The sequence below is a fragment of the Cariama cristata genome, unplaced genomic scaffold, assembly GCF_000690535.1.
Source record: "Cariama cristata isolate BGI_N322 unplaced genomic scaffold, ASM69053v1 scaffold43537, whole genome shotgun sequence".
NCBI lineage: Eukaryota > Metazoa > Chordata > Aves > Cariamiformes > Cariamidae > Cariama > Cariama cristata.
Window position 1 is genome coordinate 5,544 of NW_009629119.1, and position 11,625 is coordinate 17,168.

Below are 11,625 nucleotides of genomic sequence, written 5' to 3' on the forward strand. Positions count from 1 at the left end.
AAATTATGAGCCTTTAAACTAAATAATAATTTTTTCCTTGTAGCTGGAGATCTGTTCAATCAATAATCTTTCTGCTAACTCTGGGGAGAATTTTAGTTGCCTCCATAAAATGTTTTAATTATTTAAAATCATAAAATATAAGTAGGCACAATTTGCTTGGAACTCATTAGGGAAATATATGAATAAGAAGAAAAGATAATGTTTGCTTCTGCATTAATTTAAAGCAGTCTCTAAAATATGAAATCTAATCCTGGAAAGTAGTGACTTATCAGCAATGTTTACTTTTCCTATAATAGGAGTAAATATTAAAGCAGCTAGTTATGTGCTTATCCCTACAGTATTGCACTGAGCCAAAAAGGAAGATAAATAACTTGTCTGAAATCGAACATTAATTTCCCTCTTTTACAGGTTTTATGTTTGTTCATTTCCTTTTTCAAAGCATTGCTTTTAAAATTATTATTACAAAACAGGTGACTTAGAAACCACGAGTAGCTGCAAATGCATGAGACCAATTTGTGTGTGACCAGAATTGTGCAGAGGCAACGCTTTACACTCACGCAGGGCCTTTCATCCCAGTGGAGAGCACCAGGCACAAGGTGCGGCACCAGCAGAGAAACCCCACTGCCCTGGGTCAGGGCTTGGCACGGCAGAGAGCAGAGCAACTGATGGGCGACGAAACGAAGCAAAAAAAAAATAATTTATTACCTTTAAGTTTCCCTGAAGAAACTTCAGTGCTCGCTGCGGCAGGAAATGTTCATTTGCAGCTTTCGTGTGTGCAAAGAGGGAAGAATCGGTGTCGTCATCCCCTGCTCAGTACTCCCTCTTTGGCATCTCGTCAGAAATCCCTCCCCAAAAGGACCCTTCTTGTTTTATTCACGGCTTTCCACGTCTTCATTCTGGGAAGGACATAATAGTGCTGCTGCTCCTGTGAAAATGAAATAAGCAGTAAAATCAAATGTGCTGCAAACCACCCAGAGAGGGGTCCGGATCTTTTGTGCGTGGGGAGCTCATAGGTTATCTGCATGCGTTGGTGTACCCCTTGTTTGGAAGAACGGGTGGAGCTGCTCAGCATGGCCATGTTCCATGTGGTAGTGCAAGGGTGGTGCTAGGGATGGAGGAGCCCTGTGCAGTTTTGGTAGATGGGTTGTATGAAACCAAGCTGTATTCATCTCAACTAGTAGGGAGAACAGTCTCTTAAAACAGCACTGACCCTACTGGCTTATTTACCCCGGTTGTGGCCATTTAGGATGGATTTCTTCAAGTGATAAAGAGAACACAAGCAGGGGTGCAGCTAACTGTGCTACTATGTTGTCAAAAAGGAGCCAGCTGCAAGTTATGGCACTTGCTGCTGTTGCCACCTGGGTATCATCAAGGTTGCAGTGCTGGAGACGTGGCAGTTGTCTCAGGTCTGAGCTGCAAGGTTTCTGGGGAATGTGGGGCTCATGCTTCAGAGGAAGGGGTTCAAATGAGGTTTACATTCGGGTTCCTTTCCCTGTATCCTAAGGGCTTTATCGCAAAAAGCTTGCTAATTGTCTTCCATGAGCAGCAATTTACAGAAAGTGCTGTCTGTGCATAATGCAGCTAAATGCAAACAGATTAAAAACACTTCGAGTTTGTTAAAAGAAGGAGGGATGGCAGTGTCAGAGGTTCAAACATGCTCTTAAGTTACACTACACCCAACAGCCCAGTTTTCCTTTAGGTCTGCAACAACGTGAGAGACCAGTGATGGCCCTGCTTCATCCCCCACACGTCCCAGCAAGGTCAAAAGCCGCAGCGTTGAAAATGCAGAAGTGAGCCTTGAGCGTTCAGGAACCCCTCTGTCTACCCTTGGACAGTGAGTTTGTTTCTTTTGGGGGGCAGCACCTGCTCCGAGTCCCAAGTGTTTTCCAAGCTCTTGCTGTCTTTCCTCTGGGTATGTGGGAGAAGGCCAGCACAAAGGGGGAGCATGGCAGCACTGCCGAGCGCATGTTGTCTGCTCGTTTAGTTAGGTAGTAGAGGTGCAAAGTCTGCTCTGAAACAGTCTTCTGCTCCTTTGCCTGTCACCCATCCAAATATCACACCACACCATTTTGAACGTGGTATCTTTGGAGCAGGGACTGAGATACCTGACTAGCAGCTGGAATTACATGCTTTCAGTCTTGTGGTGGCTTCTGGGAGTTATTGCACCAAGGGGAATTTTTTTGTTTTAATGCAGTATCCTTCAGCCCCATTTGCTTCTGAGCAAGTCCCAACTGTGTTTGTCACCTGTGTTGGCCCCTCTGGGGTCAACCCTTGCAACTAGAAGAGATGCCAGTGTTGCATGAACAGCTGGGTGGTAGGGTTTGGGCACCACCTGTGCCCCCGGTTCACTTCCTCTTTAGGGCGAAAAATCCTGAGCCTCTACAGTGTGAGCAGAAGCCCAGGCAGGTGTCTTACCTGGGAGGGATGCGCAAACCCACAAGCTCCCATACATCATCTCACCATTAGAGAGAGACAAAGACTTGCACTGCGTTATCATGTGGTCCACTCTCAGCACCTAATGAAAGCCTAAATTCCCATTGTCCCCACAAATTCCCCAAAGCTGATTCACCACTTGAATTAAACCATAATTATATATTATCAGCAGTCACTTTATAGTAAGGTTGAAGGATTAAATGCTGTTAGTGGTGATGAATTCCAGATGCGCAGGACAGAAGCCTGAAGAGAAGGCCAGCTTCTGAGTAACTACAAGATAGAGTGTAATATATTCTAAATATTTGATTCAATTAAGCTTCCTTCTGCTCTTTGTTTCAGCTTACAGATGGCTCATCAATCTATAGTTTAGGGACACATTGCTATTCTTTCTAATGGTAATTACGTGATCAGGATGGAGACAGGTTTGATTAAATGCTCACACTATGATCTGCATATTTAAAATGGAGCAGAGTCCAAAGCAGAGGCAAAACGCTAGCCTGCTGCACGTGGCTTCAGCCTCAGACACTTGATAGGTCTTCCTCTAGCATAGGTGATGGGGACTTTGCCAGTTCCCACCATTCAAGGCACAGAGTTTTTGAATTCATGAACTATGATCATTTGTATCTGGTTTTGAATGTTGCTAAACTGTTATTTGACAGTGTCTTGCAAAAATACTCATGGTGCTTGCCCATTTTTGGCTTGGGTTTACCAAGAGGATTCTTGCAACTTGGAAATCAGTAGCAAACCAGTTACAGAGTCTGTGATCAATTTTGCAGTGACTTCTGCAGATTTGGGAAAGGCCATCATGGTACTCTTAGGCCAGCATATATATCCTTAATAGCTTATAGCTCACTTGTGGTTAGCAGCCTACAGCCTCTGAAAGCAGAAATACTTGAGAGGATGCCCCAGCTGTTAAGTCTCCTATTTTGTATTTGTAACCCTTACAATTTTTTGCTATCTACTTAAAGAGTAAAATTGTAATGTAGAACATGGCCAGAAGCTTTGCATGCATGTGTATAATGATCTTGTATATTCCTTTAGCCAGTCCACCTGAGAGCTATTATAGTCATTAAGACTTTGGTAAGGTGTTATTTCTTTTATGCAGATAAGAAAATTGAGGCACACAGCTGTTTGAAGCTCTGAAGGTAGAGCTGTACCCAGAAGAAGAAATCGGGCAAGCTTTATGCCCTATTTAAAATCTCATTTAAGGGCCATACACACCTTGTCCTGGCCTTCTCCCAGACACGGATTTTACTTTACAGCAGCCAATCCTCAATTCAGCAAAGTACTTAAGCACATCCTGACATGCTCTGCTGAATCAGGGTTTTAAGTGGAAGTGACAGAAATAGAATTGAGATCTCCTCAGTCATAGCCCCACACTAAAACTGTCAGACAACACTTCCTTTCTTCATTACTCTCCCACTGCAGTATACTACCACGAGTGTCTGAGACAAGTAAGATCCGTGCCCTGAAAGTCTGCTCCTTATCAGACCCTAAGCCACCCAGTTTAAATTCTGAAACTGAGCCAAATAGCCAGTTCTAACAATTCTGAGACTTGAAATCTTTGTCCCCCAGTGCCTTGAGTCATTCAAGTGCATTATTCAAGCAAATGGAAGAGATTCTCTTAGCTTTGATACACCTTCCTTACAGGCGGACAACAAATCTAAAGTGACCTTTTTTGTAAATATACATATGATAATCTTCCAGTGTATCAGTCCCCCAAAACAGTAGCCAGTAGACCTTTTGTCTGTGAAATGCTAGTTTTGGTTTCTTGTTTTATTAGGTTTTATCTGTAATAAGAATTTCAGGCTGAAATAAAAAGCCCTAAAAATAAGTTATTACTATTTGTAATTCATCATGGAAAGAAGTCATCAGTTGGATTCTTATTCTCTAGCTCAAACAGAATATGCTTCCTGCCCCCTTAAGGCTCTTTCATTGGTCCCAAGTTAAGGTGAGCTTTTTCAACTACTGTTTCTTGATCAAAAGTTTTATAGAAAGCATCAGGATGAAACAAGTGCAATGGATGACAACAGCGAAGAAAGTTAACTAGGAGTTAAGAATACTGCAGGAAAAATACTTTACTAGGGTGTGGAAAAAGCATAATTTTTCTAGATGCTGCCTGTGGAAGGGAATCTCTGCTTGCAGGAATTATTTGAATGGCCAGCAAACAGCTATTGCATCCTCATACAATCACCATTTTCCTTCTGTAGACTTGCCAACAATGCTCTGTGCTTGCAACTTTCTAGGAAGCAAGCACCTAGCAAGTTGCTTCTTTGGGGGGCAAGTGGGAGGGAAAGGAAGGAGGAAGAATTGTTTCGGTTTTCTTCTTTCCCATTTGCTCTTCCTCATTCTGACTTAAAAAATAATCTACATGCACTGTTACCTAGGTTAAAGAAACCCAGTCCTTGCACAGGAAGATTTTAGGGAGGGCTCTATATTGGAAATCCCATTTGTCCTTTGACACGTTTTTAAAGAGATTTTTTTTTTTTCCAGACAGTGTATATTTGAGGCTTGTTATGTAGTACCCTTCAAGGATTACCAGTGACTTTCAATATCGTTAGTTTAAGGCTAGCAATCTCCTTGAGGTCATGTACATTTCATTAAAAATCCATTTTTCTAATTTTTCTATTATGGCTATTAACATTAGTAAACTCCATTTCTTTTCCTTTTGATGGTAGAACTGATTATTCTGCTACTCAATAGACTTTTTTAGGACAGAAAATGACTCTGTTCTATTGACTCACTTGGAACTCAGCCATTCCACAGAGGGATATTTTTTTTCAACCACTGTCTTACAAGGACAAGTTCACATAAGTTTATTTGCTTTATTACAATTAAAATAATAAACCACAGTAGATCTTAAATCTCTCTTCTCAACTTAGCTGCCCTTAGGATCTTGCTGCTTCTAAAGTCTACTTTCCCAGGCTATGCTATCTGGAGGAGATACAGGTTTAAATGACCATTTTTGATACTCCTTTGCCTGCATTTTTCCTGATGATTTGATGATGCTTGTTGTTTCCCATCTGCTGGCCTTCTTCCAGTTACAACTTGAATGCTAATGTGACTCCATCTCCCATTGGGAGCATGCTGATATTGACTCGTGCATCTCTGAGAAGCTTCTCGTTAAGGTGGTGGATGCTCTGGGTTGCCAAGTCATCCTTTCTTGGTTTTAGCACCCTTCCACTCCAAAGGACCTATTGAAAAAATAAATGTCATGCACCTCATTTGTTCCAATATGTTCCTTGGACCACAAAGGAAGCTTTGGAAAAGGTTCCGCATATTTTCTAGAAATCGATATTATTTATTTTATTTCAGATTTCTAGTGGTCTCTGACAAGGAGCTTTCGTAAGTACATGGGATTGGGAGTCCACAGAATTGGCTAAGTGCACCACTTTTGCAAATTAGAAGCCAAAATAAAAAAAGATGTGTTTAAACATAGGTATTTTTAAAATCCCCTATTTGGCTGCCACCATAACACTGAAGGTGCCTGCAGTTTAATATCGTTCTTTGTTTCTAGTAAAAGTTATTAATTGATAACTTAGTAGTAGTTACTGATTACAAGTGCTACCTTTGATCTTGCGTAAGTACTGCACATAGTAGAAAATGCGCTACAAGACAAACTGGAATAATACAGAGCATTCTCTGTAATGAACTACAAAAAAATTAATAACTTTCTGTTATCACAGGCTGTTTATGTACTAATATAAACTTAACACATTACTTCTTACTTCTATAAGGTTTTATTCCTTGCTTATATTAGTGATCTATATAGCTTACTTCAGGAATTTACGTTGAATTTAAAAAGCCTCCTTTGTATAACATGGAATAAACATGTTGCAATTGGCAACTGAGTTGCAGGTCAGAAATCACATTACTAGAATCCCACTGTGACTTTTTTTTTAACTTTCCCAGAGGCAAATGCAGTAACTCCCTGTGCTACTACTGTTGTAACTGCAGTACTTACATTATCAATAGCTATTATTCCCCCTTTCTTTATGAGGCGCAAACATTTTTCATAGTACTCATTGTAGCTTTCTTTATCCGCATCAATGAAAGCAAAATCAAAGGTTTCCGCTTCTCCACTGGCCAACAGTTCATCTGGATGAGCAACAAAGTGAGTCGTTACACCCTGGTTAATGCAGTGTAGAAGGAAGTCGTCCACTTGTGTCAAAGTTCTCATTAAATAATGTTTTTGGTGCCTTGACCAGGCAGCCTATTCCTGTACAGCTAATTACTAGAAAAGCTTATCCCACAGAAACCAATCTAGACACGATGTATGCCATAAAACACTCTGTTACCGAGTTCTGCCTACTTGGAAGTTCATGGAGTAGTTTTAAACCTGCAGGATACAGCTGGGACTGCAGAAAGGTGCAGTAAAAACAAGTCAAGCAGTTTGAAACTGGACACACTCTACACCTTCAGCTATTTTTTTTGATCTGACTGAGAACTGTTTTCCTAAATGGACTGGGATTTTTCTTACACTTATGAACAGGTCCTAAATGCTAATCTCTCACTGATGATCAAGTGCCATGATATAGGTCATGAACAAACCCTGTCAGAGATCTTTATCACAGAAAGAGATTGCTGTAAGTAGTCTCTTTCTGGGCCAAGGCAAGTTGAATTCAGTTTTACGTTGTTCTAAATGGACTTCCTGGCTCAGAACTCCAAATCGTCAGCTGCAGAAGGGCCGACTGCTGCCTTCCTGAAGTTCTCGGCCACCCTTCTCACCTGCCCTTACCCTCTGTCAACAGAGGATCTTTTTGTCTGAAGCATTGCCTAGGCAAAGCTGTCCATCAGGCTTCAAGGACAGCGCATCCCAGCAGACTGCTTATGTTTGCCTCTTTAGAAAGAATTTGGAAGCAATACAAGGTTAGGGATGGATCTGTGGATCCATCACACACCTTTGCTGGAAACCTTCTTCTGCCTCCTCCATTCCTAGAAAATTTCTTGCATTTTCAGAATATTTATTTAATATTCCCTCTGCCCCACATCTTCTCTTTTCTTGAATTAGGGAAGTCATTGCCTTTCTAATGGTCTTGCATGCTTTTGGCACATCCTAAATTTGAACTCCTCTGGACACAATTCAACTGTTATACTCTAAGTTTTATATTGGCTTCTGTGTTTTTACTGCACTTCAGCCCTTTCAGAAAACTCTTCCAGTCTATAACAAAGAAATACTTGCTTAGAATGGACAATGGGTAAGAGAAACTGGACTTTGTCTAATTAATCTGTTTTAATCAGCTTTCCCAGAAGCAGCTGACAATAGTACTTTATAGATTTAACAAGGTGATGGACAGGACAGGTGAGTGACTAGTACAGCCCACTACACAGGAGAGGCATTTTCTTCTTCTCTGCTAGCATGTAGGAAAACTGTGAACTTCTGAAGTTGTGAAGTTTTCTGATTTTTTTTTTTTTTTTTTTTTTAAATATAAGAGAAGCGGTCTTACTGTTAGCAAAGGGATCATATGCACAAGCATATTTGGTCTTAGATTTCATCAGTATTATATCCCTCTCCTATGTCTAGGGAAGGGGAAAAAAGTATTTTAGGTTACTTACCAAGTGTTTGAACTGCTGGCTTAATCCGCAGGTCAATTTTATGCTCTACTCCTGCCTAGAATGAGAAAGAACAGAGTTGATGAAAGTGGTCAAGAAATAACCTGTTAGTAGGCTGCACTCAGGGAGTAACTGGTGTTCAGGTATTTTTCCTATTATTCCTATGTTCCAGACAGCACTTATTTGTCTTTCCAAATCAAACTGTCTCAGGCTCCTTTAATGACAGGAATGCTTCTGTGTAAATGTGCCAGTCTAAGATACCAAAATCCCTTGACATGCAAATGCAGCTGTCCAAAACGTGTAATAGAAGAGATGCTGCTTACCTCCTTCCACAGTGGCTTTCCAATTTTGACATAGTCCTCATTTATATCACAGGCAATAACTCTGCCATTATCTGGCAGGACAAGTGCCATATTCAAGGTATTATAACCTGTGAAAACACCTAGGAAAACCATGAGTCATTAACACTTACTGTATTGTGAAAAAAAACAAACCAAACCAAACCAGTGAACTACAGGGCTCCCTTCAGGAATAAAAACCCCAAAGGAGTCAAGGATGGCAATTTGTTAATGGACACAGAAGGTTTTTCTCTCTATTTTAATGTAATGGTGGGTTGGGAGGCATTTTTACTTTTTTACTTTTTTTTTTTTTAAAAGCAATCTTTTAGCAAAGCTTAATGTTGGCTTTTTCCAAAAGTCTCCTGGACACACAGGGCAGAGTCTGGTCCTGCACCTCTGAGGAACACCCTTACTTAAAGTGGAGCTAAATTGTGAGCCAAAGGGACTGGACCAGCAGCAAAATACCAGGGCATCATAACAGTCAGGCCAAGAATGAAGATGGTGGGAACCCATACCTGACTCCTCAGCATCAGTCTGGCTTTGGGACATCCTGCTAACAGAGGTGCATTGAGGAAAGTGGATTGGATGCAGAGCCTATGCTGCCAAACATTTCCTTCTGGCAAGATACTGACACAGGAAGGAAAGAATTGTCCTGCAACTGCCGGAGACCCAAGTGATCTGTTGATCTTATTTTTTCAGATTGCCTCAGAGTTGACGAGACATTCATGCTGATGCCAGAACTACTGAATGCACAGACAGACAAAGTGGCAAGTAAGTGCAAATCAGACAGTACTTTTCACAGTGTAGTTTGCCCACCTGTTTGATGAGACAGGTATGCAATGTCTTATGAGGTTTAGATATCTTATGTAAACAGGGCTGTATTTCGAGAAGCACAGCCAGGAGTTTTATTCTACTACAGAGAGGACAAAGTTACACTCTTACCTATTTCAATAACTTTCTTTGCTTTAATGAGTTTGACCAAATTTGCCATAAGCTGAGCCTGGTCACAGGACACCATCATTTTACTATAAGGATGATCAGCGGTGAGCTAAAAAGGGGAAAAAAATAACACATCACAACAAACAAAACTCAAAGCTTCCAAAACAATACCCTAGGGAAAAAACCCTGAGAAACCCCAGGAAAAACAGATATTCCTACCTTTCTTATTTTAGATGGCTTTGTTTTCCACCTATGAGCCAGAAATTGGCTTGAATTTAACAGTAACTAAGCAGGGCGGGGTGTGTGTTGTAAGTAGTGGCCAATCATTCAAAGCAGTAATATGCCCCAAAGTTGCTATTGTTGTGGCAAACTCAGCAATATTTATAACTGATGAAGAACAATAGAGGAACCTTGATTGTGAAAGTCCTTTATTTATGTGAATTTACACAAACAGATGCACTTTTAAAAAAATAAATTATAACCTTTGTACTTATGCCCTTATTCCGCCAAGACATGTAGCATGGTTTTATGGACTGCTAGGTTAAAGTGTGCTGCCGAAGGTCAGACCACATCGTTCTGGCTAAACAGCGCAGAGCTGGAGGAGCTGTTGCCCATGCCAGGGAGGGAGGGCCCCTGGCACTGAGGCTGGGGCAGCAGGAGAAGCAGGGATCTGCCACGGCAGTTGAATGGAAAGGAAAGTCCTCCCATTTCCTTTCTTCCTCTAGGGCTCATTCCAACTAACCAGCTCCAGTACCTAGCATTTAATTGCTTGTATACAGGAGTAGTTTGTCTCACTTGAAATGACTCAGTCCTGAGTCAGGAGGTCTGTTCTGAGCTCTGACACTGGAGCCTGCTGGAGGACATCACCTCTCTGAGCTACAGTTTCCTCATATGCCAACTAAAATGAACAGAAGTCATCTGTTAAGACAAAATCAAGTGCAGCCCAAATACATGGGCTTGGGAGCCATGGATAAAAAGACAGGTCTAAAATGTATGCCAATACTATTAAATACTCATTTAGGTAGCCCTGAACATTGAAGAGTCCGGGGATTACCAGTTCAAACCAAATTCTAATGTGTATGCAAATGAGGCGGAGGAAGGAATATCACAGAGAGCCCAGCAGCTCAGGACGCGGTGTGGGTCATGCCAAAAGGTCCTAGTGGAAAGGTCAGCGGCACTGAACAGAAAGCCTACGTTGGGGGATAAAATACTGACCAGTCGCAGCTTCTTTAGAATTGGATGTTCCCGCAAAGAGTGATCCAGCATGTATTGCCAGAGGGGATTGCTTTTCCCAATAATACTCTTGGATGATTTGGGTGTCCCAAAAACCAAAGAAGGGTATCTTTTACCTACAAAAAAAAAAAGTAAGAACTCTTACATTTTTCAGTTATTGCCTGCTTAAATAAAGCAAGTGCTTAAGTATTACTTAAAGGTTAAAGAGTTCTTTGCTCTGAAAAATCCAGTGAAAAAGGAAAATGCAACGTAGTTGGACAGCTCAGTGGACTATTTTTTTTTTTTCTCCTTTTTTTTTTAACCTCTTAAGATGTTCAGCCCAAGTCTGCACAGGCTGAAAGGGAAAGGCTTGGGTACACATGAAGGTTACAAGCTTCTGTGTTCTTACAGGACAAGTAACCACATCAAAACTCCTAAGGCAAGGGTAAGGAGAGAAGCATGAATGAGGCACACTATTTTCTTAGTTCCAGGACCTTGTTTTGCAGATGGTTAGAGGGTGCTGGTCTTTAGGGCAGTCAGCTGATGCATCTCCTCAAGCCCTGTGTTCTCCTAATGAGTGTCTTGCCCTCTAGCTAGGGGAAATCTGGCATTGCTCAATGGCTTATCTAGCATGAAATCAGTGTGCAAAAAAAAAAAAAAAAAGGACGTGCTGAAAGCTGAAGCTTAACGACTATTGCTTGTCTACTTAAATACAGAACTGAGCTCAGATTTGATGCCCGATGCTTCTTTTACCAAATGGGGCAAATATTTTAAAGAAATAACAAAAACATTCAGTTCCACATCTCCCGATAGTTGTTTGCTCTTAAAGAACACCTCTATTTCGAGGTTTTTATTTTATTTTCTGTTAATGGCTCTATTTTACTGACGATCGCCCTGAGGTGTAGATTATTTCAGCAACTTGCCTGAAGTCAATGGACAAGTAAGCAAGCGGCTGCCTTGCAAACCCAACACCAGCCTCCTTCCCCTGCCCGGCCGTGGGCTCGCTCTTCTTCTGACCCGGGTGAAGGGAAGCGAAACTGCTGCCAGAAGAGAAAGCTGTGGCCAGGACACCACCACGGCGGGTTCCGCCTGGCCGGATGAATGCAGGCGAGGGGCTGGGCTGGGCTGGGCTGGGGTGTGCGATCGCTTC

The 11,625-nt window shown here is 41.6% G+C and overlaps 1 protein-coding gene across 1 annotated transcript; it reads right to left on the reverse strand.

The window, feature by feature from the left end:
• Positions 1-5,474: 5,474 nt before the first annotated feature.
• COMTD1 (catechol-O-methyltransferase domain containing 1) lies at positions 5,475-10,612 on the reverse strand (the record flags this gene model as incomplete). The annotated part of the gene is made up of 6 exons (XM_009705048.1): positions 5,475-5,627; positions 6,398-6,531; positions 7,990-8,044; positions 8,310-8,428; positions 9,267-9,372; positions 10,479-10,612. Coding segments are annotated over 6 exons (701 nt in total), but the record flags the coding sequence as incomplete, so codon positions are not given.
• Positions 10,613-11,625: the final 1,013 nt, after the last annotated feature.